We start from the raw sequence: 27,576 nt of genomic DNA on the forward strand, positions 1-27,576 counted from the left end.
GCACGGACGGGACCGGCAGAAATACTGAGTGCTTAGGCATCTCCCAGCGCCCTCTGTGCCATCGGATTGTCTGACTCCAAGCCCGGGACTCAGCCACACATGCTTTCCCCGTCCCGAAACCTGTTCCACAAACATCCATCACTTTCCCCTCTTGCCTGGAGAGAAGACGGCTCCTACTCCTCCCCCTCCTCCCCCAAGTCGAGGAACGAACAGCCCTAGGATGAGTCAGGATACATAAATACACATGTCCATAAAAGTGCGAAGTGAGGACTCCGGGCTGCATTCGCGTCGAAGCTGTTACCGAGGATTTACCTTTACTTGGCGAAACTGCAAACCTGAAGACACTTTTGGTTTTGGGCCAGTTCGCCCGTGCTCTTAAGTTGTGATTAGAAGGCATTTGTCACCACGGCAGAATCTGTGTCAACAGTCGCATTGTTGATGAGCCCCAGACTCTCCAGCCCGGGAGGGATGGTGGCCGACTGCCCCTGCAGGGTCCCCCCCACGTACCTCATCCCACCGAGGTGTTAACGCACTGAGGCAGGCAAGTCATTTCCACTCTGGGCTTCTGTTTTCTTGCCTGTAATGGGATGGTTTGGAATAATCTCCAAGGTTGTTTCCAGCTGTCGTGCTCCTGGATTAAGAGAATTACTTACACACAGAGGGCCCCTCTGGGGGCTCCTGAAGGCCATCCCAAGCTCTGCTTCTCTCGGGCCTTCCTCCTCTTGACCTCACAAACTCACCAAGCGTCCTGTGTGATGCTACAGTCCGTTTTTCCTTTGGGACAGAGCAGAGCGCACCGAAGAATTTCAATATTCGGCTTCGCTAGGTAGCAGACTGTACTGAGGCCGCTCAGCGAGTCCTGTCGGCCCGCAGCCCTGACCTCCTCCCCTCAGCCCCTTTTCTCGGCCTTGCTGAAATTGTCCTGAGCCCATCTGCAATCAGCGAAGCGTTAGTTTCATGCTCCCCTAAGAAGGATTGCCACCCCCTGTCGAATCATGGCCCAGACGTCCTAAACCATCATCATGCCCCTGCTGAGTGGGCGTACTTTTCTGACTGGACTTCTTTTGGGAAACATACGGACTCACCCTCCGAGGTGAATCTCCGGTTCCTGGAGCGGCACGTCGTGCCTTCGAGTAAAGACGTTCTTAGAGTTATGAAAGGTCTGAGGTAGACATCTCATTCAGCTCCCCCTCTCCCCTGCTTTATTCTCCATCAGTTCACGAACACAGAAACTGAGGCTCAGAGAGGCTAAATGACATCCAAGGGTTGAGGAGTGACAGAACGTGTACTGGGTTCCCTACCATTACACAGTACTGCCTTTACACACACACACACACACACACACACACACACACACTCTCTCTCTCTCTCTCTCTCTCTCTCTCTCTCTCTCCTACCTTGTTTCAAAGACCACAGAAAGTCGATGATGATGATGTTAAGTAATGTCAAAAGTCTTTTCAAAAATTGCCCTTTCTGGCTTCCTCAGAGGAAGCTTCCGGCAGGAGGCTTAGGCATTATTACTTGACTCCGTTGTACTCCACAGTTTGGTTATCTTCAAGTGGGAAAATGCACCTGACCTTTCCTATCTCAGAGGAATGTTGTGAAAATAAAATACGAACTAATGAGTTGGATTTTCCCAAGTGCTTGAGTCATTCCAAGGATCGTGCATTTTGTATGAATTGTGTTTTCTCTTCTGATTTTCTGCTTGTCTAGGTCTTTCGGTGAACTTGATTCCCTGTCTTTTTACATTCATAGTGATTATAAAAGGTACATTCTTAACTGTGACAAGTATCTGTTCCTAACTTCACTGATTATTTGAAACTGAAGAGCCTTAAAAAAAAATCCTTACACATAGTGGAAGTAGGCCCTGTAGGTTGGGACCACTCACGTGATTATTGAAAAACTGAGTTGAGGCAGAATTAAGATTAGAATTTGTAAAGTGTTATGACCAGGATTAGGACGTGGGCAGTATGCTCATACAGAGTCTATAATAAATGCTTGTCAATATATTTGAAACTGATGGGGAAGACAAAGAATTTGCAAGGAGGTAGCATCTGAGCTAAAGAGTTACTGCTCATTGAATGAATGATTTCCAGCCCTTGGGAGATTCAGACGCTGCCTTGTACATATCATAATGAAACATTCCTTTAATGAATTAATACAGTGGATGCAATCAATTCTTCATCCTCACCGTAAAGCCTCCCATTTTAATCAAAGCAGAGTTGCACAGAATATAACGGGAAAGGTGTTCATGCAGGTAAGTGTGTAATGACTTTATGCACTAAGAACACACAAAACACGTCATAGCCACCATTCAGTGGACCCTTGATTGTCCCACGGGCGACAGACCTGCTGTGAGCAGCCCCATCTGCTTCAGATGCCCCACCCCATGCCCTCTGGGTCAGAACCTGCATTTTAACAGGATCCCAGGTGATTTGGTTGCTCCTTAAAGTTTGAGAAGCACTTAGTGTGCAGCTTTCAATTGTATTGTCTTCCCAGTGGTCTCTGTAACACCTAGGAAAGCGATCTGTAAGTATGCTGCCTTAATTCTGTCCTTTGCAGAACACAGGTGCCCTTTACTATATACCCCACCCCCTTCCTGAAAGGAGTTATTTGGAATAATTTTCTGCAGGTTAACGTGTGGGAGGAAAATGTTGAGACCATTAGCCAGTAGCAATGACTGCTTTTTTTTTTTTTTTTTGCTAGCATTTAAAACCCCTAAAGGGGGAATTCACTCTGATTTTCTTCCTTTTTATTCTACTAAGGAGAATTTTTTTTTTTTTTTTTGAGGGGAGAAAGAAAAACGTGATTGAGAATTAAACTCTTTATCAATATGGCCATTTTCATCCTGAAAATTATTTCCATCCTTCTTGGTCTAATGAATTTCAGTGGTCTTAAGAATGACCTAACACTGCCAAATCCTGCTATGTAAAGTCATTGCAAGTTGCATCGATTTCCCCCCACCCCCCCCCCCACCCCTCCAGTTTCTAATAGGCTGAGGAAAGCAAATTCAGTTAATCGGCAGCATTGGCTTTGCACTTGACAGGTGTGGCCGCCACATCGCAAGCGAGACGCACAGGACAGCACGGTGCGCTGCCGTGGCATCAGCGCCCAGCCTGGGAGACCCTCCCTCGGCCCGAGGCGGACCTTCAGGAGGTCTTACTCTGCCCCCGCAATTTAGTTCTGCTTCATATGGCCAAACCTTGCTGGATTTCATCTAGAAAGGAAGGAAAGGATAAGGAGACTTGAATATACCAGACACAGAGGAACTCTCCCCTTGAAAATCCATGATGCAGTGATATCCCCTGCCTCTCTAAAGACGTCTGTCCCTTAACGAGACATTCACTGGGGCTTTGGAGTGCCCACTGGTAGAGAGGAAGTTGGAGGGGGAAAGGGTCTTTGCCTTTGAATCCCTCAGACGCAGCCGAGTGGGGCCAGGGAGGGCAGGAAGGGCAACACTGAGGAGCACAGGTAGCAGGGGTGGGGACCAGACTTCTCAGATGCTACAGGTTATCCTAGCCGGCTGAGTGAGCAGCGTGAGAAGGTGGGGAGGTCAAGAAAACAGGAGATTGGGGTGCCTGGGTGGCTCAGTCAGATCTTCTGTCTCCTTCTCTCTTTGCCCCTCCCTTGTTGTTGTGCTCACACACACTTTCTCTGTCTCTCTCAAATATAAATTAACATCGGGGCCTGGGTGGCTCAGTCGGTTAAGCGTCTGACTTCAGCTCAGGTCATGATCTCACGGTTTGTGGGTTCGAGCCCCACATCGGACTCTGTGCTGACAGCTCAGAGCCTGGAGCCTGCTTCGGATTCTGTGTCTCCCTCTTTCTCTGCCCCTCCCCTGCTTACACTCTCTCACACAAATAAATAAAAACATTAAAAAAAATTTTTTTAATAATAAAAAAATATTAAAAAAAATTTTTTTTTTTAGTGTTTTATTTATTTTTGAGAGAGAGCACAAGCAAGAGAGAGAGAGAGGGAGACACAGAATCCGAAACAGACTCCAGGCTCTGAGCTGTCAGCACAGAGCCCGACGCGGGGCTCGAACCCACGGACCACGAGATCATGACCTGAGCCGAAGTCAGACGCTTAACTGACTGAGCCTACCCAGGTGCCCGTAAACGTTTTTTTTTTTAATCTTAAAAATAAAAAAAAGAAAACAGGAGATTCAAACAGGAGAGTCACAAATGAGAAGAGGGGAGACATTAGGGTGGGCTTATGTAGCTAGAGTGCCATTAGTGTGACCCAGATACTGGAATGAACTGGTGCTCCAAGAGCCCCTCCTCATCCACTCTCCAGGAGCTAAGTTGTTCTCAAAAATGGCTGAAGGCGGGGGTGGAGGGTAGACCAAGTCAGAATCTTAGGAGGAGCTAGTTTAGAATACACCTGCCCCAGCTCCTCCCCAGGCGTGCCACAGACAACACAGTTTTGAGTAGTTTTCCTAGTTGAGAACCTGGGTTCTGAGCTAGCAGCCCTGGAGATGGGATCCTAGCCCTTCCCTTTACTAGCCGTGTGACGTTTGCCCAGTGATCACCCCATCTCTTCTCCCGTCTCATCTGTAAACCTGTGATAATATTAATAGTAACCATTTCACGGAGATGTTACCAGAATTAGGAGAAAGAAATGCTTTGCACCTGCTGTTTAGGAGAATACCTGTCCTATAAGGAAACCACTCAGGGAATATAAAAAAAAAAAAAAAGGTTTTCACGACTGGAACCTAATTTTATTCAGAAGAAAATCCGAGCCCTGTCCCACTCAGAAAAGAACAAGGTGAGGGGCGCCTGGGTGGCTCAGTCGGTTGAGCGTCCGACTTCGGCTCAGGTCACGATCTCGCGGTTCGTGGGTTCAAGCTCCGTGCCGGCCTCTGTGCTTGGATCCTGCTTCGGATTCTGTGTCTCCCTCTCTCTCTGCCCCTCCCCCGCTCACACTCTCTCCGTCTCTTTCTCAAACATAAATAAACATTTTAAAAAGTTTTTTTTAAAAAAAGAAAAGAACAAGGTGAACACAATAACTTTGATTGTAATTCTAGGATTCGCCTACTTTAAGGACATTAGAAGCACAGTACGGATCCAAGCTGTCTGCGTTACATTTGAAAGACTGCCAGCTTGAGTTACTATGAATATATAATGTCACCCTACTTACACCGATTTCTTCCAAACGTAACCGTGTTTGAAGACTTGTGATGACAGCACGTGATCTGCCAATGAGAAAGCCATGCCTCTAACCAGTCTCTTTCCTCTTCCTTCCAACCTTATCCCAACGGGAAGAATTCCTTGACGAGGAGCGCACCCCTTCCCAACGACTCCCAGGCACGCAGCGGGGCTCGATTCCACACTTCCTATGACAAGAGATACATCATCAAGACCATCACAAGTGAAGATGTGGCCGAAATGCACAACATCCTGAAGAAATACCACCAGGTAATTTTTCTTTATCTGAAACTCTTGAGAAAGTGAACTGAAAGTCACGATGAATTGGGACCAAGACCAAAGATCTAGATAGGAAATGATGAGAACACATTTGGCATAAAAGTCTCCTCTAGCTGGGTTTCTTAACATTACTGTGGCCAGATGACTGATGACATTTAGGAATTCTTATACTAGGAAGATCATTAGTTATGTATAAAACATTCTTTATATGAAACTCTTCTCCATAATAGTTTTGATGATCGTTCTGATTTTAAAATCACTCGGTTTAAGATTTGGCAACATTTCAGAAGTGTTTCACCCAGGCCGGAAGTTAGGTGTTGACCTCTCGGGGACTTATTCACTTACATGTCCAAATCCTGTCCTGTTTTCTCTGTCTCTTCCTGTCCTGGTCCCAGAAAGGTCCACCCCACTCTGAGAAAATTGTTTGGTTTGAGAAAGTGGGTGTTTGTGTTTCCTGCCTCTTTTTCACCCCTCATGTTATCCCTTTATAATCCCCTGGGGATAAAATGAAGGTACCCTTGGGAGCAGCAGTCTGTCCTTCTCCCTCCCTCCCTCCCTCCCTCCCTCCCTCTCTCCCTCCCTCCCTCCCTCCCTCCCTCCCTCCCTCTCTCCCTCTCTCCCTCTCTCAATCTCAATAAATTCCAATGTAAGTGTGCCTGGTAGAACAACTATTCTCAGGGTCCAGCCAGAGATACAAAAGGCTTTTCCACTTACTGTGGAATAAGAGCATGCGGTCCAGTATCAGACAATCCTGGGTTCAAATCCCAGCCCTGTCGCCTACTAACCACCTGACTTCTGGACTTCAGAGCCTCATTTTCTTCCTTTATTTATACAGTGGAGATAATAACGGCCCCTAACTCTGGAGTCCTGAGGGTTGAACGGGAGAATGTACATCAGGTACTTTTAGCACCCCGTCTGCCGTACCTTAGGAGCTCAATATATGGTGGTGGGAACCACTCTCATGAAGTCACACAACAGTGGCGTGAATGTAACCATTGCTTACAACATCATAGCGGTCCTCCTCAGAACTCGTGTTTGAACCACACGCTAAAACACGTACATGCGCGCGCGCGCGCACACACACACACACACACACACACACACACACACACACGCTTTTAGAGTCCCGCTTTGTTTTTTTACCTGAATACCTCCAGGTAACGATTGGCTGCACAGCAGATAGTCAGACAAAGTGCTGAGGGCCCTGCCTGTGCTAACCAAAGGATTCTGAACCATTATTATGTACCCGCCGCCTCTTAAGGTGACTGTGTTGATGGCAGTGCTCCTTTGGACTTGTGAGCTCCCGAGATGTCTGTTTAAAAGTCATTTTCCGGGACGCCTGGGTGGCTCAGTCGCTGAAGCGTCCGACTTCAGCTCAAGTCATGATCTCGTCGTTCGTGAGTTCGAGCCCCGCGTCGGGTCCTGTGCTGACAGCTCAGAGCCTGGAGCCTGCTTCAGGTTCTTTGTCTCCGTCTCTCTCTGCCCCTCCCCCGCTCATGCTTGCTCGCTCGCTCTCTCTCTCAAAAATAAACATTAAAAAAATTTTTTAAATACATAAATAAATAAAAAATAAAAGTCAGCTTCCTTACTTTATGGTCACGCACGATGTTCTGACCATCGTGGATCATTTCTTCGCAGTTGCCGTTTCCTCCCATCTTTGCAAATGTGATCGACTGCATTCTGCTCGCAGTGAAATCTGTCAACATCTTTGAGCTATATTCTGTTTCAGGAAACGGGGGACTGCGCCTGATTTGTTTTCTAAAAACATTAGTCAGCCTGTAAATTCATTTCCTATCTACAAAATCTTTTATAACATCTGTTCCTTTTGAAACTTGTTCTAGAGCATTTATGCTATTGCCTAATATGAAGGACGCTTTAAAATGCCGGCATAGTACAGGCGAGGGGGGGGAAACACTAAGGCACTGGCTTCTGAATGGATTGGATTGTAAGATGCAGCTTTTTACCTGTTCACCTTTTAAGCCGTCTACTATTTCGTGTTCCCCCTCTGGAACTTAATGTCACACTTAGACATTCTTTTTATTCTTTCTCTAAATTGCCTCAGAACATTTAAAGCAAAGTGATACCTCAGGTGACTGATGAAAACATACTCTTCTGATACGTGACTCTGATACTGTTCTAGTAAAAGGTGACACACAATTCAGGCATCACCTTCTTGATGACAACGTTGAGTTGAGAATTTTTTTGACTTTACAGAAATCACTGTTTGAAACGTTTTCTCCCGGGTAGTCCCTGTACCCTAACATGCAGATCTGACATAGTGTTAGTGTTACATAAAATACATCAGGGATCAAAACAAATCGATTGACGTGCTCCCAGGGCTTTCAGAGCGCTCAAGATTTCCTTCTGTTCCGCTGCTAGAAAATTGTTATTTTCTCGGTATGTTCTTCATCCAGAAAAGTCTCAATTAGCCAACATCTGGATTTTTCTTTCCTCTTAGAAATAGTATTTTTAAATATAAAGCATCTTGATCATTGAGAATCACCATTGTTAATACAATTAATGTAAAGGACGTGACATTGAAAGGCAGGAGACATAGATCCTAGCTTGTTATGAAATGGCTACTTAGGCGATCTCTGAACCTCGGTGTCCCCACCTGAGTTCCATTCATTCATTCATTCATTTGTTCACGGTCTTACTCTTGACCTAATTCCAGAAAGGATATAAGGTGGCCTTCAAGGAAGTTTGAAATACAAGATAGAATCAGTGGGAAGAAAGGGAACGTAGAAGAGGGAAGGAGGGCAAAGGCACAAAACGGAACATGGGATGAGCCAAAAGTGTCATGCCATGGTGACCAGGGTGCTTGGTAGCACGAGGTCCGGTAGACCGCAGTTTCTTAGCATCCAAAGCAGAAAGAGAAACCTGAGTGAGTCAGTTACACGGCTGCTGTGCCTGAAGGTACAGATGAATCGGTTGTTCAGGAAGAACACAACTGTTCTTGGTATTAAGATCAGACAGCGCTGTCGTGAGGAGCACCCCACAGAGGGGGCATGTGGCACAATAAACGTCATCCTTGCAAACAGCCGTGCAGCACAGAATTTCCTAGGACTTTAAAAGAAAATCATCATCGTAGGCTGCTGAAACCAGACGATAATTACACTCGATCGACACGATCGTGCCAGGGAGGGGGCGGTTTGCACGGGTTCCCCGGCCCTCTGCAGGCCTGGCTTCCTCCAGACCGAACTTGAACCTTCTTCACCCTGCTCCTCCCACAGGCCACCTTCCAATGAGCTGTGGGTAACTTTCCATGGTGCTGAGCTCAGCCCTGCTCGTGCCCCTGGGTAGCTGTTCCGGGCGATCACACACAGGCCGCGTCATCTGCAATCCAGGAGTTGTGGTTCTCTGCTCTGTTCGGTGACGCTCAGAGGCGTTTGAGATGCACGTCGGGCCTTTCTTCCCGCTTTGAGTAGGCCTACACTAACTCTGGGATTTATGTGGAGTCATAAATTTCTGTCTCTTGCTTGAGCGGCAACTGTCAATTCTTCCATTTCGTGTTGCTTTTTGCCGCTTTTACCTTCTAATGTGCTGTGCTTCTGAACCACCTGGGCTAGTAGACAAGCAATGAGACTCGTTCACATTACCTGTCGACGGACGGGACCGGCCATCCGAGAGGGTGTCTCCTGTGGAATAAACGGATGGATTTGCCGATAGCTGTGGTCATGGCGTGGCCCTTTGACTTCTCTTTTCCCTTCTCTTTTCCTTCATTGTTTTCTGTTTTGATGAAATCTCCCCAGAGCTGCAGCTATGGTCCGGAAGGTCAGAGACCAGGCCAGTGTCTGGAGAAGTGGAACATCACTAGATGTTTAAATAAATTTTTCCTGGGATTAAGCTTCTGACGAGCCTACCTCCCCGGCCATGCGGTGTGGGAGAGGGTTCGAGCCTCGGACCGCGGAGCTGTGTGCTCACTTTTGCCTGTGACCAGCTACGCGACCTGGGGCAAGTTACCTAACCTCTCCATGCCGCTTCTCTGCCTATAAAATTTGGATCACAGAACCTCCTTCATCAAGCACCAACCTCCTTAGGTTTTGTGCTAATTAGGCGAATTGATTTTTACAACCTGCTCAGGTTGGTGTATGGTCCGTGCTAAACAAATGACTAAGATAAATACTGTTCTACTCCCTCCCAGTGTTGAAACCCGTGAACTCTTTCGATCCACTGGGGGGCCTGGTTTCTGATACCGTGTGGTCCCGTTGCAGAATTAGGAGGATTCAAACCACAAGGAGTTCCGAATTTTTCCCAAGTCCTGGCATCTTGCTTTTAGTCTTAACATGCGGCCGAAATCCTACCCTAATTTCTACTCAGCGTCGTCTCTCAGACCAGTGGGAAATTTCTATTTAGCAAAGGAAACACTTACAAGTCTCTTTTACTTTATTTGGTTTTGTCTTTGTTTTATTTGGGAAAATAACCTAATGTTTTGGTGTCAACGCCATCTTCAGATTTTGTCAGGCTAGAGTAAACTTGGGTCTTGTAAGTGACGATTATCAGCTGACTGTCCCGACCGTGTCAGAGAGCATTCCAAAAGGGGAAAAAAAAATGGTCAAGAGCCTACTTGAATGTCTTACTTCCTCTTTAAGTGAGTGATTCTTTTTTTTCCCACTGGCTTGAATTCACTGGGAGTTTTGGTCTTCTGTCCTTCAGCGTTAACTGAAATTCAGAGTCAGTGTCAGTAAAATTTTAGAAGTTTCAGGAGAGGGAACAAGTTAGTATAAATGATCCAGAAATGCCTAAGAATATCTTCTAAGTTTTTGCAATTCAGCGTTTAAAAGCGCTTCTTTTTTTATTTCAAATGACTGAAATGATCAACTGAAAGAATTGGTAAGTAACCCCCCCAAATCCCTTTTTATCCTTGTCACTTGGGAAACAGTCAGTAACTTGAGCTGAATCTGGATGTTATGCGAGTACTTGACATCTCAGCGGAGGATTTAGACTGAATGACTTTTTTTGGACCCTCTCTGAAGCATATCTTCTTACCTTCCCACGAAGGACAGTGGTGTCGGCGTTATCATTCGAAGAGTGAGCCACGGGTAGAGGAAAACCCAGAAAACAGGCACCATAAAAGCCAGCCGTTAAAACAACCAGTGCTGGCACAGGAGAAACAGTTACAGACCACATCATTGCTTCCCAGACTTTGATTCTAGACGCAGCACTCGAGCCTCCCACACAAACGCAGATTCTGACCCCTCGGGTCTGGGGTGGCCTGAGATGCTGCGTCTCTAACGCGCTCCCAGGTGATGCTGACGAAGCTTCTTAGGCGGCAGGGCAGTATCTCCTTTCTAGAACTGGGGAAACACTCCCGAGTCTGCCCTTGGGTTTTTGGTTCCCTGTCTGGAGAAGAGGTCTGTTAAAACTTGAAAAGGACACTTAAAGCTTTAAGTCCAGGAGGTACCGGGGAGCTCTGAGCTCCCAGCAGGGCCTCTGCCCTCAGAAGCGGCAGACGCATTTCTTGGTCTTAGAAACAGCCAGAAACATCAGGAAAGGCCTTTGCCATCTCTGGGGTCCCGAGGGAGTCCCCCTACCCCAGCTCCACTTTGCAGGTGGGGAGTTGCTGCTTGCTAATGAATGGGGTGCTCAGAGCCCTTGCCTCCCGGCTCCCAGCTCCCAGCTCCTGGCATCCTACACATTGGGTCTCGGGTTTCCAGGGAGTTGCCCAACCCACTCACGGCACCTGCCTCCTGCAGCAGATCTTCTCCAGTTTCTGGAAATTCCGCCGACCTTTTCTCTTTATACATCGTCTTTTCTCCTCTTGCCTCTCTAACAGCTAGAACGTTCTCATTCTGGTCTCCACGGCTCATCACTTCTCTTTGCCATTTTCCACCTGCAAACATCTCTGCTCGTGAGATTCCGGGGAAATTCCTCAGCTGTACCCGTTCCAGCTATACTGTCCTGTTCCCCCGTCTCACCTATCCAATGCTTTTTGTTTCTATAATTCTGTTTTCCTTCCAGAAGTTCCATTTTTAAATATCTGCCAGTTCATTCCTGATAGTTGCTTGTAATATGCCCATGTCTGAAATGGCATTCTTTATTTTTAGTTTTTTTAGCTTTTAAAAAATTTATTTCTTTTTTAAGTAGCCTTCACACCCAGCATGAAGCCCAGTGCGGGTCTTGAGCTCACGACCCTGAGATCAAGACCTGAGCTGAGATCAAGAGTCAGACGTGTAACCAACCGAGCCGCCCAAGCGGCCCCATCTTCTGTCTTTTAAATGTTTTCTGCAGAGCTGTTCGAATTCTGTTTCTGATAGTCCCAACCTTTGTAATTTCTGGGAACCTGAATTCGTTGTTTCTCTCTGCCCCTCCCCCGATCGTGCTCGCTCGCGCTCTCTCTCTCTCAAAAATAAATAAACATTAAAAATTTTTAAAAATAAATAAGCCAAGATAAAAGCCTCAGAGCAACCTTCCCAAGCAGAAGCCCACACAGTCTGGGGTCAAGATGTAGACTAGGGGTCATACCTAGGTAAGGTAGGGGAGGGGGGAGGGGCAGGATTGGGCAGACGGGGAGTCAGACCGCCATGCAGGCCGATGAAGCTGTGGCCTACTGGTGCGGTGCTCTTGAGCCCTCCCCCCGAGAAGCTCCTGCATTGGGCCAGAGTGACAGGGAGGCAGGCGCAGAAGGAGCCTGCCGACAAGGCCGCGGACTGCACTCCACAGCTGGGTGGGAAGGCCTTCCCCAGGGGCGGCCACACTTGCCTTCTCGTCTTTGGTGGTCCTGGTGAGCTCCTTGCTTAATCTCCAGAGGGTCCCCGAGCTTTACTTTAGGCCAGGTGCTGTCCAGAGAGCTTTCTCTGTGCTGAAGAAGGTGAACGGGGAGCACAGCATGTTTCTGTCAGGATCTACACCTCATAGCGCCCTGCCTTTCCTGCTACACAACTTCTCTGGCCCCAGTTCCTCCTCCTGGCCTGGCTCCCAGGTACCCCTGCTGAAGCATTTGGCCTCCCAGTCCTAGGCACGGGCCTCTGGGGGCCCAGCTCCTGGCTGTTTGGAGGGCAAGAGGATGGTTCTGGAACCTGCCTTCTTTGACCAGCTCAGCCTCCCGTCGGGTGTGGTTCTGGAGGGTCCGTAAGGTCTCAGATCTCCTTAGGATGAGGCTGGAACGGCCATTCTGCATTTTCATTGTAGCCAGGAAAAAATGCCCTAAGCACTTATTTGAGTTTATTTAGAGAGAGACAGACATAGCATGAATGGCAGGGGGTGGGGGAAGGAGAGAGAGGACCCTAAGCAGGCTCCACGCTGCCAGCGCGGAGCCCGACGTGGGGCTCAGACTCACAAACGGTGAGATCATGACCTGAGCCGAAGTCAGACCCTCGACCGACTGAGCCCCCCAGGCGCCCCTCTTTCTTTCTTTTCTTTCTTTCTTGTTGGCGCAGTGATCTATAAACATAGCCAGAGGCACAATAAGGATTACAGGTAATTTACCCTTTCAGAAACATTAAATGAAACGAGACTTTACGTTGAAGTATTAATTTGATGCTATATTAAATTGTCACTCCAAGCCCCTAGAAGAGTGAGTGAAACATGATAATAACAGCAATTTCCAAAGCCAAGAGCCCAGGTTCGCACTTGCATGCAGAGCTATAAATATCGATCTGTCGCGGGACATCACTTAGAACCTTCTCGGCTGAAACCTTCAGTCGGCTGTGGGTCTTTTCATGGCGTTTCATTTTGCACAAGAGGAACAACAAATTGGGGATTCCTAACACTTGCTATTCTTGTTGAGTGCCTAAGAGCAAAGGAGACGGAGACCTTGTTGTGGTTGTTTGGCTTTATAGGATTTAAGATTTCTGATTTCACCCTGTTAATTTATCATTGTGTTACAGTTCTAGCAAACCCGTAGCTATAGAGGAAAAAGTTCTAAGGAAGAATGATGAAGAGAGAAAATTTAGTTTTACTGGTTACCCCATGGAATCCTTTATGAATTTTTGTTAATGTTTGTTTAGTTTTGAGAGAGAGAGACACAACACACACAGTGCGAGTTGGGGAGGGGCAGAGAGAGAGGGAGACAGAATCCGAAGCAGGCTCCAGGCTCTGAGCTGTCAGCACAGAGCCCGACACGGGGCTCAGACCCACAAACTGGGAGATCACCACCTGAGCCGAAGTTGGACACTTTGCCGACTGAGCTACCCAGGCGCCCCTCCAACAAGTACATTTTTTTTTTTTTTAAATGTTTATTTATTTTGAGGGAGAGAAAGTGCAGGTTGGGGAGGGGCAGAGAGAGAGGGAGAGAGGGAACCCAAGCAGGCTCCCGACTGTCAGTGTGGAGCCCGATGCGGGGCTGGAACTCATGAACTACGGGATCAGGACCTGAGCCGAAGTCAAGAGTCTGACGCTTAACCAACTGAGACACTCAGATGCTCCCCAACAAGCACGTTTTTTGCAAAGAAGACATAAAAAAGTAAAAACTGGTAGTGTTGAAAACACAGTTGCAGACAAAAACATTGCCAGCAAATGTAAGTTTCTGAGAGTCCTCTTGAAAAAAAACGGAAGCCACTCTGATAAATAACAGGTAACAGGAGGTATCCAGCCATGAAAATACAAGCGTGAAAAATACTTAATAAAAACAACATTTTAAAATGCAAACGTAGGTAATGCAGGAAGTGTAACACTGAGAATATAGACGCTGAGCCCAAGAATAACTGTCATTGTCTTAGCTCCATATAGAAAGCATAGTAAGAATTGATGGCAATCGAGTTCACTTGTTTAAACTTGGAGAGGACGTGTTCAGTGCCTATTCAGATGAAAACTCAGGGTCACTGCGGGGTTGCACGCATTTGAAAGCCACCAGTGCGGGCGCCAGAGCGAGCTTCTCCGACGCGAGAGAAGAGCTAGGCTGCAGGTGACCCAGAGCAGCCGCCGTCATGCCCCAGATAGGAATGTCTCCGAAAAATGCCATATTTGAGAGACCCTGGAGGGATGGTGTACGTTCGGCCCTCGCTCTCGGGGAAGAATCCCCTCTGCCGGCTGATGCGCGCTCCTGCTTTCTGAGCCACACGTGGATGATTAGGTGGCCCCATCTCCCTCGGGACCTTGAGTAGCAGAGGACACAGGTTGCAGACCCTTCCGACTTCTAGAAAGGAGTCCACCTGGCTACGGCAGGTACCGCAGTTTCTGAGTCTGTAGATCGAGGTTGCAACAGAGCAGGTAGGGAACACCCGTGTGCCCGGGGACGGCCCCCCTTGTAGTCACAAGCCAGACGGTGGCTGAACGTGAAAGAAATACTTATATTTTTCTTAAGGAGTCATCCTCAGAATTAAGTTGTTATTTCTCCATTCTCGTCATCTGGAAATTAAGCCTGTGGAAGGGAGGGAGCAAAGGTTTCCTTAGATTATCTTGTGATTGAGCCAACAGTGTTAAAAAGAAATTAATACCTAGCAGATGCCGGGGGTGTTTTTAACTATTTAAAAAAAAGAGAATTGCTTATTAAAGAAACGCACAATACTATAGTGCCCCCAGTGCACGCCTTTCTTATCATTTTTGAAGCATTTTTGTCCACGTTGTGGTGTAAATTCGTCAATGGTGTTTAAGTTCTTGAAGGGAAAGGGCTCAGGCCTCTGATCCTAAAAGCAACATGAGAGAGAAATACAATTTGTTAGTGTTGATTTTATATTTACAAAAATACCGCCTAACTTTATAAACAAATACATACACACATACATATGCAAAACTATTCATTTTTAGAAAGCCTTTGTTCTGTGAAGATTCATTGAAATTGGGAGTCCCCGTCACGTATTTAAAATAAAATCCAGAGGCGCCTGGGTGGCTCAGTCAGGTAAGCTTCTGACTTCAGCTCAGAATATGATCATGCAGTTCGAGAGTTCAAGCCCCCATCAGGTTCCCATCAGGTTCCCTGCGGTCAGCACAGAGCCCGCTATGGATCCTCTGTCCCCTGCCCCACTCTCTGCCCCTCCCCCATTTGTTCTCCCTCCCTATCCCTCTCCCCCCCCCTTTCTCAAAAATATAATAAACATTTAAAATTTTTAAATAAAATCCATTTCTCAGCCCTTCACATTCTTCACAAAGACCCTGTGCCCTCAGTACTGTTGTCACCCCTCTTCTCTAAATGCAGAGGCACAGAGAGGTTGAGTGATTCCCCGGAGGGTATACAGCTAGTGAATGTGGAACCGGACGGGACGCGCGGAGTCGTGCAAAGGGCCCAGCTACAGCTCCGGCCGAGAATTGACAGTCTCCCGGATGTGGGATTACCCCGGTAGTTCGTGTGCGTGGTTTGCACACGCGACCACTGGTGTTGCCCTTGGTGTGCAGCATTTCCTGGGTCAGCTGGTGAAAACCCGAGCCGATGAACGTTCAGGCCCCTTCGTGCTGGCTCCCGCGCGCAGCGACCCGCCTGCCAGAGCGGCGGTCCCCCGGCCCCCGCGTTCACGGAGCCGGCCGGACGTCCCTCTCCCGTAAGGAAACCGTGTAATCTCTCCCCAGAAATGCAGCTAGTGGGTAGAGTTTCTCTTCTGCCAAGTTTTGACCCATAAGTGCTTCCTAAACCTTTGTCCCCGACTGTTGCCCTGTCGATCCTGGAACCTAATACGAGAGGCTTGAATGTGGGATGCGGTTCTGTGTCTATTCCAGGTGTGTGTCAGAGAGCCTCAGATGAACGTGCCTTTGAGCGCAAGTGCGTGTAGAAGCTGGGAGATGCAGATCAAACTGATCTGATTTTTGTATGCAGTAATTTATGTAACCGTAAAGGTGGAGGAGTTGTAGGATGTCATCTGCATGGGGGGGTGGGGGGAACCTTGATGATTTCCTGTACAGTATTCAGAGTTTCTTTATCATGTTCATAACCTGAATAATAGTATCCACTCTGTTCCATGGTGCTCTGTGGGTTTACACGGATTTTTTTTTAATATTTAAAAAAAAATTTTTTAATGTTTATTTGTTTTTAAGAGAGAGAGACCGTGTGAGCAGGAAAGGGGCAGAGAGAGAGGGAGACACAGAATCCGAAGCAGGCTCCAAGCTCCGAGCCGTCAGCACAGAGCCCGATGCGGGGCTCGAACTCACGAGCCGTGAGATCATGACCCAAACCGAAGTTGGACGTTTAACCAACTAAGCCACCCAGGCGCCCCCCAAAGATATTTTTTAAATGTTTATTTATTTCTGAAAGTGACAGAGCATGAGCAGGGGAAGGACAAGAGAGAGGGAGACACAGAATCCAAAGCAGCCTCCAGGCTCTGAGCTGACAGCACAGAGCCCCCCACGCGGGGCTCGAACTCACGAACCGCGAGACCATGACCTGAGTCGAAGTCGGACGCTTAACCGACTGAGCCACCCAGGTGCCCCGTTACACAGAGATTTTGATTAAAAAGACTTCATTTACTGGGAAGACTTGTAAAAGATGGGCCAGGACGAGAATAAGCCGAGCACAAAGAGGGGTTGAGCAGCCAGACTGAAACTGGTGTGCACCCCCCCACCCCCAGGGCTGGGGACATGCCCCCCGGGGCCTCCAAAAGAGCGACGCAGAGCCTGCCTCAGAGTAGACGCCAGTCCAATGCCTGCCAGTGAGTTTGGCGGACAAAGCCGACAGGTGCAACGGTGAAATCTCTTATGAGAGTTTTAAATGAGAAGAATTGTTACTATTACCACTGTCACCTGCGGGAGGGGGAAGAATGTAGGGCAGCACAAGGCATCGTGTGACGTGTGTCGAAATACTTTCATCTCTAATCTTGACAGTGACCCTCCTTCATGGTAGGAATTACGGTGCTCGTTTCCCAGAAAGTGAAACTAAAATGAAAAGTGATTTAATAGCTTGCCCAAGATCCCACAGCTGCTAAACGGAGACACCAGGAGGCACGTACATTCTTTCCAGCTCCCACACCCATGGTCTTTCTACCACGTTCACACAAGGTAGACTCCCGTAGTCTCCAGGTTTTTAAGGCTCCACCCAAGGTCTTTCTTCAGAGGGGAGGGACAGCAGCCCTTTTTCTTTCTTTCAATCAGAGGTAACAGGTTTTATTTTCAACCAATGGCTCTTTACCCCCTGTTTGGTATCCGCAAAACTCAAGTTAATTTGCTGGGGTTTTTTAAATGTTTATTTTTGAGAGAGAGAGAGAGAGGCAGAGAGACAGAGTGCAAGCGGGGGGAGGGGCAGAGAGAGAGGGCGACACAGCATCCGAAGGAGGCTCCAGGCTCTGAGCTGTGAGCACAGAGCCCGACGTGGGGCTCGAACTCACGAACTGTGAGATCACGACCTGAGCCGAAGTCAGACGCTTAACCGACTGAGCCACCCGGGCGCCCCAGTTTACTATTTTTTGAAAGGAGACAAATAGAAAAAGTTCCACTGATCTGACTTCAAATTAGGAACAAATTGAAGTGACATTCTACTCAGAAAAATGTATCAAATTGTGTGGCTCGCTTAGGGTCAGTATGGTAAAAAAACAAACAGACAAAGGCAAGAGCATCTTTAAAACCTGCCACAACTCTGGGTGGCACAAGTCAAACTCATTTTCTGATGCTGTCCATCTTTAATGATAAAAATAAAGGTCTTTTTTTTTTCTCTTAAGATGGTTAAATATTATCGGAGTTGATTATTGACAGTGCTTACCACTAAAATGTTTGAAAGGGCATTTTGTTGTTATACAATGCCCATTGTAAAATGAAAAAATTCAAACGATATAATTTTTTTTTAAAAAAAAGGGAAGAAAGCAAAATTACCCAAAATTCCACCATTAATACATGGTGACCATTCTTCCAGGCTCCTCCCTGTAAATACGCACAACGTGTGTGATCTTAACAATTTTTACAATTTTGGAATCTTACTATTCGTGCTGTTCACGTCCTAGAGATTTGACATACATGTCAAGGACCTAAAAGAGCTTTTTTTGCAATATTCTTTCTCCCTTCATTTTAAAGGGAGGAAAAACCTAACTTTCCTTTGAAAAGTGCAGTGGGGGACGCCTGGGTGGCTCAGTCGGTTGGGCGGCCGACTTCGGCTCAGGTCATGATCTCACGGTCCGTGAGTTTGAGCCCCGTGTCGGGCTCTGTGCTGGCAGCTCAGAGCCTGGAGCCTGTTTCAGATTCTGTGTCTCCCTCTCTCTGACCCTCCCCCGTTCATGCTCTGTCTCTCTCTGTCTCAAAAATAAATTAAAAAAAAAAAAAAAACGCAGTGGGACCCATTTTATAAAGATCTGCTTTCAAGGAGAAGTGTCTCCATCTTGTGGCCCTTTAGAGGACAGTCACCAATACTTCTCGACTCCTGTTGTGTTTTTGCAACTTTAATCAGAAATGGCGTCAAAGCTGGCACTTGGCCAGTGGCCTTGATGAACTCCCAACAACAGGCCAGAGAATCTCCATCTGACCTGGCTATAGAGCAGGATCAAGCTCTCTGGCGTGGCACCTTCCCTTCATGCACTGCTCTGGCGGCCCGCCTAGCCCGAGACATCAGAGTGGTGGGTAAGAAACAAAAACTAAGACTAGAGCCAGCTGTCCCAGCTTCCCACACTGAGCTCTCTCCACAGCTTCCTCTTTAATCACAGCTTCAACGCTGTACTTTAATAACACCGTTAAAAGAGCTGATCTTGGTGGCCAAGTGACTCTCCCTCAACCTCATGAAATCATCACCTGGGCTTCTGGGGAGGAAGGCAGAGGCCTTAGGGAGGGTGTGATTTCTCTCTAGAGGCATTAGCAAATAGGCCAGTCACTTGCCCTCTGGTCTAACACTGTTATGTCCAAGATTTGACTGTACAAATGGGTTTGGAATGTTAGGAAAAAATACCTCTTTGGAGATAAAAGTTGAATTCTCTTACTGTGTAAATGTGGTGAACACGGATCCTGTGTCAGGCGGTATAAACGTGGCCATTTTCTGTAACTAGGACCTTAACGGTTGGAGGGTTTCACTTTGTCCGCCCACCGTAGGCTGAAGAGTTACGGTTCACATCTGAATGAGCACCTTTTGAGCGCATACTTTGTTTCTGTCTCTCTCTCTCCTATGCAGTATATAGTAGAATGTCATGGGATCACCCTTCTTCCTCAGTTCTTGGGCATGTACCGGCTTAATGTGGATGGAGTGGAAATATACGTGATTGTTACAAGAAATGTGTTCAGCCACCGTTTATCTGTATATAGGAAATACGACTTAAAGGTAAGACTGTGAATTTTTATTAAGTAATTGACCAAATGTTGTAATTGATCCCGCCACATGCTTATTTGCTGCTGGGAGCTTAACGCCACCAGGCAGTTAGCCTAACAGTGCTGTCCTTCGAGTTAAACAAGAATCACTTGTGGGCTTTCCCAGGAGACCGTTGCACGTTGGGAAGTAGCACATCTGATTTTTTTCAACAAGTTATTTGTTGGACACCAGCGAGGTGCCAGGCACGGCTTTGGCGCTGGGAACGGTGTGATGGACAGAACAGACCAATGCTGTCCGTACTCAAAGGAGCTGATATCGTGGTGGGTAAAGATGGACAGAAAGTAAAAGCAGTGAGTAAATCCCACAGCATGTTAAGAAGGGCTAAGTGCGATGGACAGAGGTAAAGAAGGGGAAGAATGGGGAAGGGATACAGCTTACACAGGGTGTCAGGGAAGGTTTTCACTGAGACGACTCGGAAGCCGACCCGGGGGAGGAGGGCATGAGCTGAGAGAACGGCATTCCCAGCAGAGGGCGCAGGGCCTGAGGCCGGCTGTTTCAGAGACCTTGAGGGACAGGCACACCACTGGAATTCTGAGTGGAGTGGGGTGAACCGATTCTTGGATCGCTGACCTAGGGGGAGAACGTCCAGGTTAGGAGCTGGCAAGCTGCGACCTGCCTGCGTGGCAAATCTGACTTGGCCACTTTTGTAAATAAAGTTTTATTGGAACGCTGCCACGGCCAGTGTTTCTGTACCACGGGTGGTTGTTTTTGTATTACAGCAACAGAATTACCTTGTACCACAGCAACTGTTTTGGACCCCAAAACCTAAAACAGTTGCCAGCTGACCCTTTTTAGAAAAAGCTTGCCACCCTTTGGCCTTTACCAGGAGATCGCAAATTTTTTTTTTTTTTTTTTTTTTAAATCTCAGACTCCTTCGTTCTTAAAAGAGGACCCCTAATACAGCCCCTATGGAACTTCCTCAAAAAATTAAAATAGAATTGCCACATGATCCAGTAATTGCACTGGGTATTTACCCAAAGGATACAAAACACTAATTAGAAAAGATACGTGCACCCTGTGTTTCTTGTAGCGTTATTTACCATAGACAAGATATGGAGGTGAATGGATAAAGATGTGGGGTATACACACACACACACACACACACACACACACACACACACACACACACTGGAATATTACTCAGCCATAAAAAAAAGAATGAAATCTTGCCATTTACGACAGCATGGATGGATTTAGAAGGTATAATGGGAAGCGAAAGAAGTCAGAGAAAGACAAATACCATACGATTTCGCTCATAGAATTTAAGAAACAAACAAAGAAAAAGAGGGACCCAAAAAAAAAAAAAGTCTTAACCAAAAAGAGCAAACTAATGGTTACCAGAGGGGAGGTGGGTGAGGGATGGGTGAAAGAGGTAAAGGGATTAAAAGTACAGTTACCACGATGAGCACTGAGTAATGTATATAGAAGTGTTAGGTCACTGTGTTGTACATCTGAAACTAATATCACATTGTATGCTGGTTATATTGAAATTACAATTTGTAAAAAAGAGGACCCCAAAAACCTTTTGCTTGTATAGGTTATATCTACTGCTATTTAATGTTAGAAATTAAAATAAAATTTTTCTTTAGGTTTATTTATTTTGAGAGAGAGAGAGAGAGACAGAGAGAGAATCCCGAGCCGGCTCCATACCGTCAGCATAAAGCCCAATGCCAGACCCAGACCAGAAATCATGAGATCATGACCTGAGCTAAAATCGAGAGTCTGACGCTTAACAAACTGAGCTCCCCAGGCACCCCTGAAATAAGAGATTTTTAAATGCTTGCTTCATTTAAAATAAAAGACTATTATTACATGTTAGCATGTTTTTATGAAAAATAGCTGGATCTTACAAATCAAAAAATTTAGTGAGACAGATGGCCTTTTTTTTTTTTTTAACATTTTTTGCAAATCTCAATATCTGACTTAATCTGAGACAATTGGAATGTCATAGCAGGTTGTGCTGTCAGCCTGCTAACGATGTTACTTGATTGAAGTGTATGAAGAACGTCCAACCTTACAAAGATACGTGGTTGGAAAACGGGAGGGTGGGTGTTTTAAGAACCTCCTCAGAAATTTGCAGAGACTCTTCTTTGATATTACACCAAAACTCGACAAGTAGTAATTTCTTAAAGCTCAGTTACAATGTGGAATCTGAAATCACATCAGTGAGCTTTCTGTACTTATTTCTGCATAATCTACAGGTGCATTTACACATAGCGGTCCGAAGACATCATGCTTTGGTCATTTGGAACAGATGGGTCACTGAGTTTCGTGTTCTTCCAAATATTGACACATTTCATTATACAGAGTCAGGGAGTCATGGGGCACCTGGCTGGCTCAGTTGGTTAAGCTCTGACTCTTGATTTTGGCTCAGGTCATGATCTCACAGTTCTTGGGATCCCGCCCCCCATTAGGCTCTGAGATGACAGCACAGCTTAAGGTTCTCTCTCTCTCTCTCTCTCCCCCTCCCTCCCCCTCCCTCCCTCCCTCCCTCCCTCTCTCTCTCTCTCTCTCTCTCTCTCTCTCTCTCTCTCCCCTACTCATGTGCCACACATGCTCTCATGCTCACTCTCTCTCTTTCCCAAAATAAATAAACTTAAAAGTCACATTAATATCACCACAAGTCTCATCAGTATGGAGAAGCTGTCATACTCACAGTGATGGATAAAAGTTTCTTCAAACTCTGATTTCTACTCAAAAGCTCAAATTTTACCATCAGCAGCAAGCCCTGGGAACTGTTTTCTGTGATGTGCCAGCACGCAGCACCCCACCCCCACCACCCCCCACCCCGCACCCCCTCTCCTCTCCCCACTGCCCCTCCCCCACCCCCACCCCCCCCCCCCCCCCGGACATAGCGGAGCCCCGCAGCTTTGTTCTTCTTTGAGCAAATACCTACCAAATGTCCAGATCGGAGTAAAGACATTGCCACTTGATCTTCCAAGCAAAAATGTTGTTGTGATGGAAAAAAGTGGCTAGTTGAGCTCATAACTCAAACCACCACAAAAATGTCCTTTTTTTGACGTTTCTTTATTTTGAGAGAGAGCGTGCGCGCACGTGCACGCGTGAGCAGCAGCGGAAGAACCGAGAGAGGGGAAGAGATAGAATCCCAAGCAGGCTCCGTGTTGTCAGCACAGAGCCTGACGCCTCTGCGGGGCTCCATCCCACGACAGTGGGATTGTGACCTGAGCCGAAGTCAAGAGTCAGACGCTTAACCCACTGAGCCACCCAGGCAGCCCCCGTCACAAAAATGTTCTTAAAACATTTCTTCTTGATAAACGGGAGTGTTTTCTATATATTCCCACAAAGAATACTGAAAAGGTATTGACTCCACGGTCAAGATTTACTAACTTCATTGCTTCAAGGACATGTTTGTACATACATATAACATGTATATTTTTGTATGTATTTTACGACCGACAATATCGATGAGTACCACCGATGCCACTGGATTTATGCTGAGCTGCCCACAGTTTTACCCATTATTTTTTTTCAATATCGTGCAAATATCAAGACAGTGAAAAAAGTAGAACGCGTCTCAATGTTATTATAAAGATAGTTTTGACTCTGCAGACCATGAAAGGGTCTTGGAACCCCAGGATGCTCAGCACACTTTGAGAAATGCTAGTCTAAGGGAGAGAAAGTGGTTTAGGCTGATCTCCTGCCCTCTGGAGTTCAGATAAACTGTATAAGCTTCCCAAGTACAGCCTTCCTCTGTTCTGCCTCCTAGTTGAGGCAGTTTTGTTCCCTGGAATTGCCCCTGGTGGAGATCCCAGCCACCCTCCAGGGTTCCTTGTACCTCTCTCTCCGGAAGCTTTTGCAGTGCTCCTTAGAGGAAGGAGGACTCCATTCACTGGCCTGACTCCCCCCATATAATAAGCCAGAGTGACCTCTGAAGCCACATGTCCTGGTTTTATCACTTGTCAGCTGTGTGTGGGTTGCAACCTTTCCTGAGCCTCCTCAGTTTCTTCATCTGTAAAACGGGGATAATTTTACCTACCTTTGCTAGGTGAGGAAAGACCCATTCATACATATATATATATATATATATATATATATATATATATATATGTTATTACGTCCAGCATAATGTGTAGCATATGGGAATTGGTCAGTGAATTTGGTTGTGACTTATCCATTCTACCAGTAAGTGTCTTAAAGGCAAATTTTTGGTCCTTTTTATTTTTTATGCCCCAGAAATGCCTCAGATAGTGCCTCATTCAAGCAAGCACCTAGTAAACATAGCTTGATGTAAATTATACTTATAGCCTGGATATTAGAGTTGTAATTTGACTTCATAATTTCATCTCCCTTCTTAGCTCGTAGAATAAATAAATTCTGTTCTTGCCAGGACTTTCTGTTGTGACGGAACCTGGACATCTGGCATCATCTTGTGGCTCACACTCTTGGCCATGACTTAACCTTATTTTCTATTTCCGTTTTTTTATTTTAAGTTAATTTAAATTTGGGTGAGATTCCGCACCCCCCCCCCCCCCCCCCCGCCCCACTCCCGGCTAATGATCTGCATTTACATAGAGATGAAGCTTCCCTGAGACTCAGAGCAGGGTAAATTCTGTTACGGGGGAATAATACACACACAGCGACCAGAAACTTGGCTAAAGATACAAAGAGGAATAAGCGGTTTCTTCCTCTGACCAGTAAGCGTAGACAGTGCTCAAATATTGCAAATATCCCGTCTTGTTGTTTTTTTGAATTTGAGAACATTCTTTGTTAGAAACCAGTGTGTAAAGGAAGGTATTTGTGGTCTGTATTCAAGAATCCCTGAAGAAGGGCAAACAGGCCATTGCAAGGGGCAGCGGCTGGGTTTGTGCAGAGGAGTACGTGCTGTGGTTGTGGAAAGGGGCCCCAGGTTTTCCTTCTGAACCACTCACCTTGTCATCATTTCGTGGGTCGGCTTTGTGCTCCCCTGACGCATCCCCGAGAAACACCGAGCATTTCCCCTGGGCTGACGGCAGGATCTCTCACATCCACCGGACCCGGGAATGCCAAGCACCAGGGGGGTGGAGAATTGGCCCCGGGGTGGTGGGGACTCCAGCCTGGGCCCCCGTCCCCAGTACCAGGAGACTCCTCAGTCTGAGTCTCTCATCTGTGAATTACAGGCTACTTTCTTTTTTTTTTTTAATTTTTTTTTTAATGTTTATTTATTTTTGAGAGAGAGACAGAACATGAGTGGGTTGGGGCAGAGAGAGAGGGAGACACAGAATATGAAGCAGGCTCCAGGCTCTGAGCTGTCAGCACAGAGCCCGACGCGGGGCTCGAACTCACGGACTGTGAGATCATGACCTGAGCCGAAGTCGGCCGCTCAACTGACTGAGCCACCCAGGCGCCCCCACGGGCTACTTTCTAATCAGTGCCTGAGCTGCCAGCCATCGATTCAGGGAACGCCGGGCATCGATTGCTATGTGAGATCCTGCTGTGGCCACTCAGGAACACCAAGAATGAACACTTCTTGTTGTGATGACAGAGCTCGGAGAACCAGTGCAGCCGAGCAGAATTACTGGGATCAAGAACTGTGTTTTCCTCCACTTTCTACCTCTGGGCTCGGCCGGGCGCCTGGCACAAAGTGGGGTGCGGGTAAATGTGTGGGTCTGAAGGGATTCCCAGAGTGAGGGGGCCCGGGAGGTACACACAGGTTACTCACGGTAACGAGGAAGACCTTTCTCGGAAACGGACAAAGACGGGCAGGGGGCCAGGCGCGCCCATAGCTGGAAGACGTAATGTGGGGAAAGAGGCATTCCGTGCCCTCGTGGCCCCCGCAGCCACTTAGTGGCCCGCTTCCCCTTTGAAGACCGTTGAGACCAACCATTTCTGGCAGTCGGGGCAAGAACCAGAGCGTGGTTTGGGTCCAACGTTGAGTGATTGATCACTCAAGTGATTGTCAGGTTTTCTGATTTCCAGTGGGCGGGGGGAGGGGGGGACGAGAACCAGGGAGAAGACAGCTCGGGTGACAAGCTAGGGAGAGGATTAGAGAGACGAGCCAACAGGAAGGTCTGCGGAGCGGGGAGCACCCACGGGGCAGGGTCGTGATCGGGGAGGGGAGAGAGCCCACGCGGGCTGAGGCGCCACGGCGAAGTTGGCGCTCACGTGTTCTGCGCTCTGCCCTGGCACACGCGCGCGTTTTAAACGTGCGAAGCCCGATGCCTCCCGTGTGCCTGTTTTCATGACGTGTTTGTGTTTCAGGGCTCCACGGTGGCTAGAGAAGCTAGCGACAAGGAAAAGGTGAGTACCCTGACCTACTCCCGGCGCGGTCCTGCCGGCGTGCTAGAACAGCACCCCTGTCCCCCCTCTTTCCCTCTTGCCTTCCGCCGCGACGCTCCCGGCTCCCTTCCGCCACACCGGCACCGCGTCACCCAACTGAGGGGTCTCCTGCGGCCCTCGCTTCCTCGGATGAGGTGCCCCCCTCCCTCTGTGTTGGCTCATGGAGTAGTTCTTGGTTTTAAGAGTGGGTGAAAGAAGCGTTTCGCGTGCAACCCGGTCTTGAACCCGGTCTCTCAGGATCCAGACTGGCAGGCACAGCTCAGCAGCGGGGGTCCCGGCCCCACGTTACCCCGAACCAGCGGGCGGGAGCTCGAGCGCTTTCCGCGTGCCTCCCTGAGCCCTGGCTTCGCACCTGCAAAATGAGGGTGGTAGAGCTTCAGCCTGACCTGTGAAAGGTTGGCTCGGATGAGCTTCTGACTCCCTTCCGACTCTAAGATGGGGTTGGAATATGTGTCACTTGCAGAATTGGGGATGGAGAGACTACCTCTTTTTACCTTTTCCTGAGTCACTGGACAGCAGGCAATATTGGAATCCCATGTCGTTTATCATGCAAGATGACAGATTCCACTTGAATCCGTTTGATTAAGAATGTGGGAAGTGGCTTTCTGCATGTCAATCTGAACTGACCAAAATCGACATCGGCTTATATGAAAGGGACCTCTGTACCCTCCGTTATTCCCCATTGTCACCTTGGGAAGTGCCTTTTTTTTTTTTTTTTTTTTTTTTTTTTTTTTTTTGACCAAACCGTTTGGAAGCTGGGCTCAAGGTTTTCTGTTTTTGTTTTGTTTTTAAATTAGTATCTTAGAGCGGCGTCATTCCGTGTAGATTTGCGGTTCATATTTTGGAGATCTGCTGTATTCATTCAGAAGTGTTTGTGAATTCTTTCGTGGGTACCATCCCTACAGGCTTCAGGGACTAAAATAATGAACGACACAGACCCATCTAGCAGGCGACACAGACGTTAAATAGGAAATGACCATCTCGTGTGATAAGCGGTTTAATAGGGCACATGTGGCCCCTGACTCTGGCTTGGTGGGGTTGGGGGGGAGGGGCTTCCTGGGGGAGGTGATGTTTGCAAACCTGAGGACAAGTCAGAGTTAGCTGGAGGGAGGGGTGAGAAGGAGCATCCTGTACAGGGGTGCAGAGGGGGCGCACCGGGCGCCCTAGCTGGAGGGGGAGGTAAGCCGCACCCGTTGGAAAGGCTGTTGAAATGACCGGGACAGAATGGTGGCCGGAGCTGGGATGGCGGACAAGGATAGGTTATGGAGGTTTAGGAGGAAGCATCCACAGAGCTCAGAGATTAAATGAGCTGGTCCCCCCCTGCCAGGGGACCAGTGCCAGGGAGTGTGTGTGGAGGGAGGGCGGGGTTCGGGATGACTCCCGGCTGTCTGGTTTGGACGGTGGGGAGGGTGTCGATTCTACCCACGAACGGGGGAGAGCAGAGTGGGAGGAGTTTGAAATGTCAGTCCCCCTCTCCCCCATGACAGAGATGCTCATTTGGCATGAGGGGCGGCAGGGAAGGTTTCAGCCGGAAGCAAAGGGGCTTGGAAACCTCCAGGAAGGATGATCAGGGAAATATAGGAGACCGCCCAGGATGAGAAGTGTGTCTGGAACCAGCCCAGAAGAGCATCGGATATAAGGAGTGGGTTAAGGACGAGAGTCCTGCAAAGGATCGGCCAAAGAGACACATTTACTGAGTGTCTTGTGAGAAATGCCCAGTGAACCTTGCCC

General features: G+C 47.6%; 1 protein-coding gene across 3 annotated transcripts in view; it reads left to right on the plus strand.

Annotated features, from left to right (window-relative positions):
• Positions 1-27,576, plus strand: part of PIP4K2A (phosphatidylinositol-5-phosphate 4-kinase type 2 alpha) — a 186,599-nt gene that overhangs the window by 129,681 nt on the left and 29,342 nt on the right. For 2 of the 3 annotated variants that reach the window (XM_019460560.2, XM_019460562.2), the window contains exons 4-6: positions 5,265-5,417; positions 19,375-19,521; positions 25,768-25,806. In XM_019460560.2, the coding sequence (XP_019316105.1) occupies positions 5,265-5,417; positions 19,375-19,521; positions 25,768-25,806 (339 nt within the window). The remainder of the gene's footprint in view (positions 1-5,264; positions 5,418-19,374; positions 19,522-25,767; positions 25,807-27,576) is intronic. The other variant, XM_053895455.1, reaches the window with a different exon arrangement.

This window comes from Panthera pardus, unplaced genomic scaffold (genome assembly GCF_024362965.1).
Source record: "Panthera pardus isolate Hobbes unplaced genomic scaffold, ASM2436296v1 HiC_scaffold_6, whole genome shotgun sequence".
In the NCBI taxonomy this organism is placed as follows: Eukaryota; Metazoa; Chordata; class Mammalia; order Carnivora; family Felidae; genus Panthera; species Panthera pardus.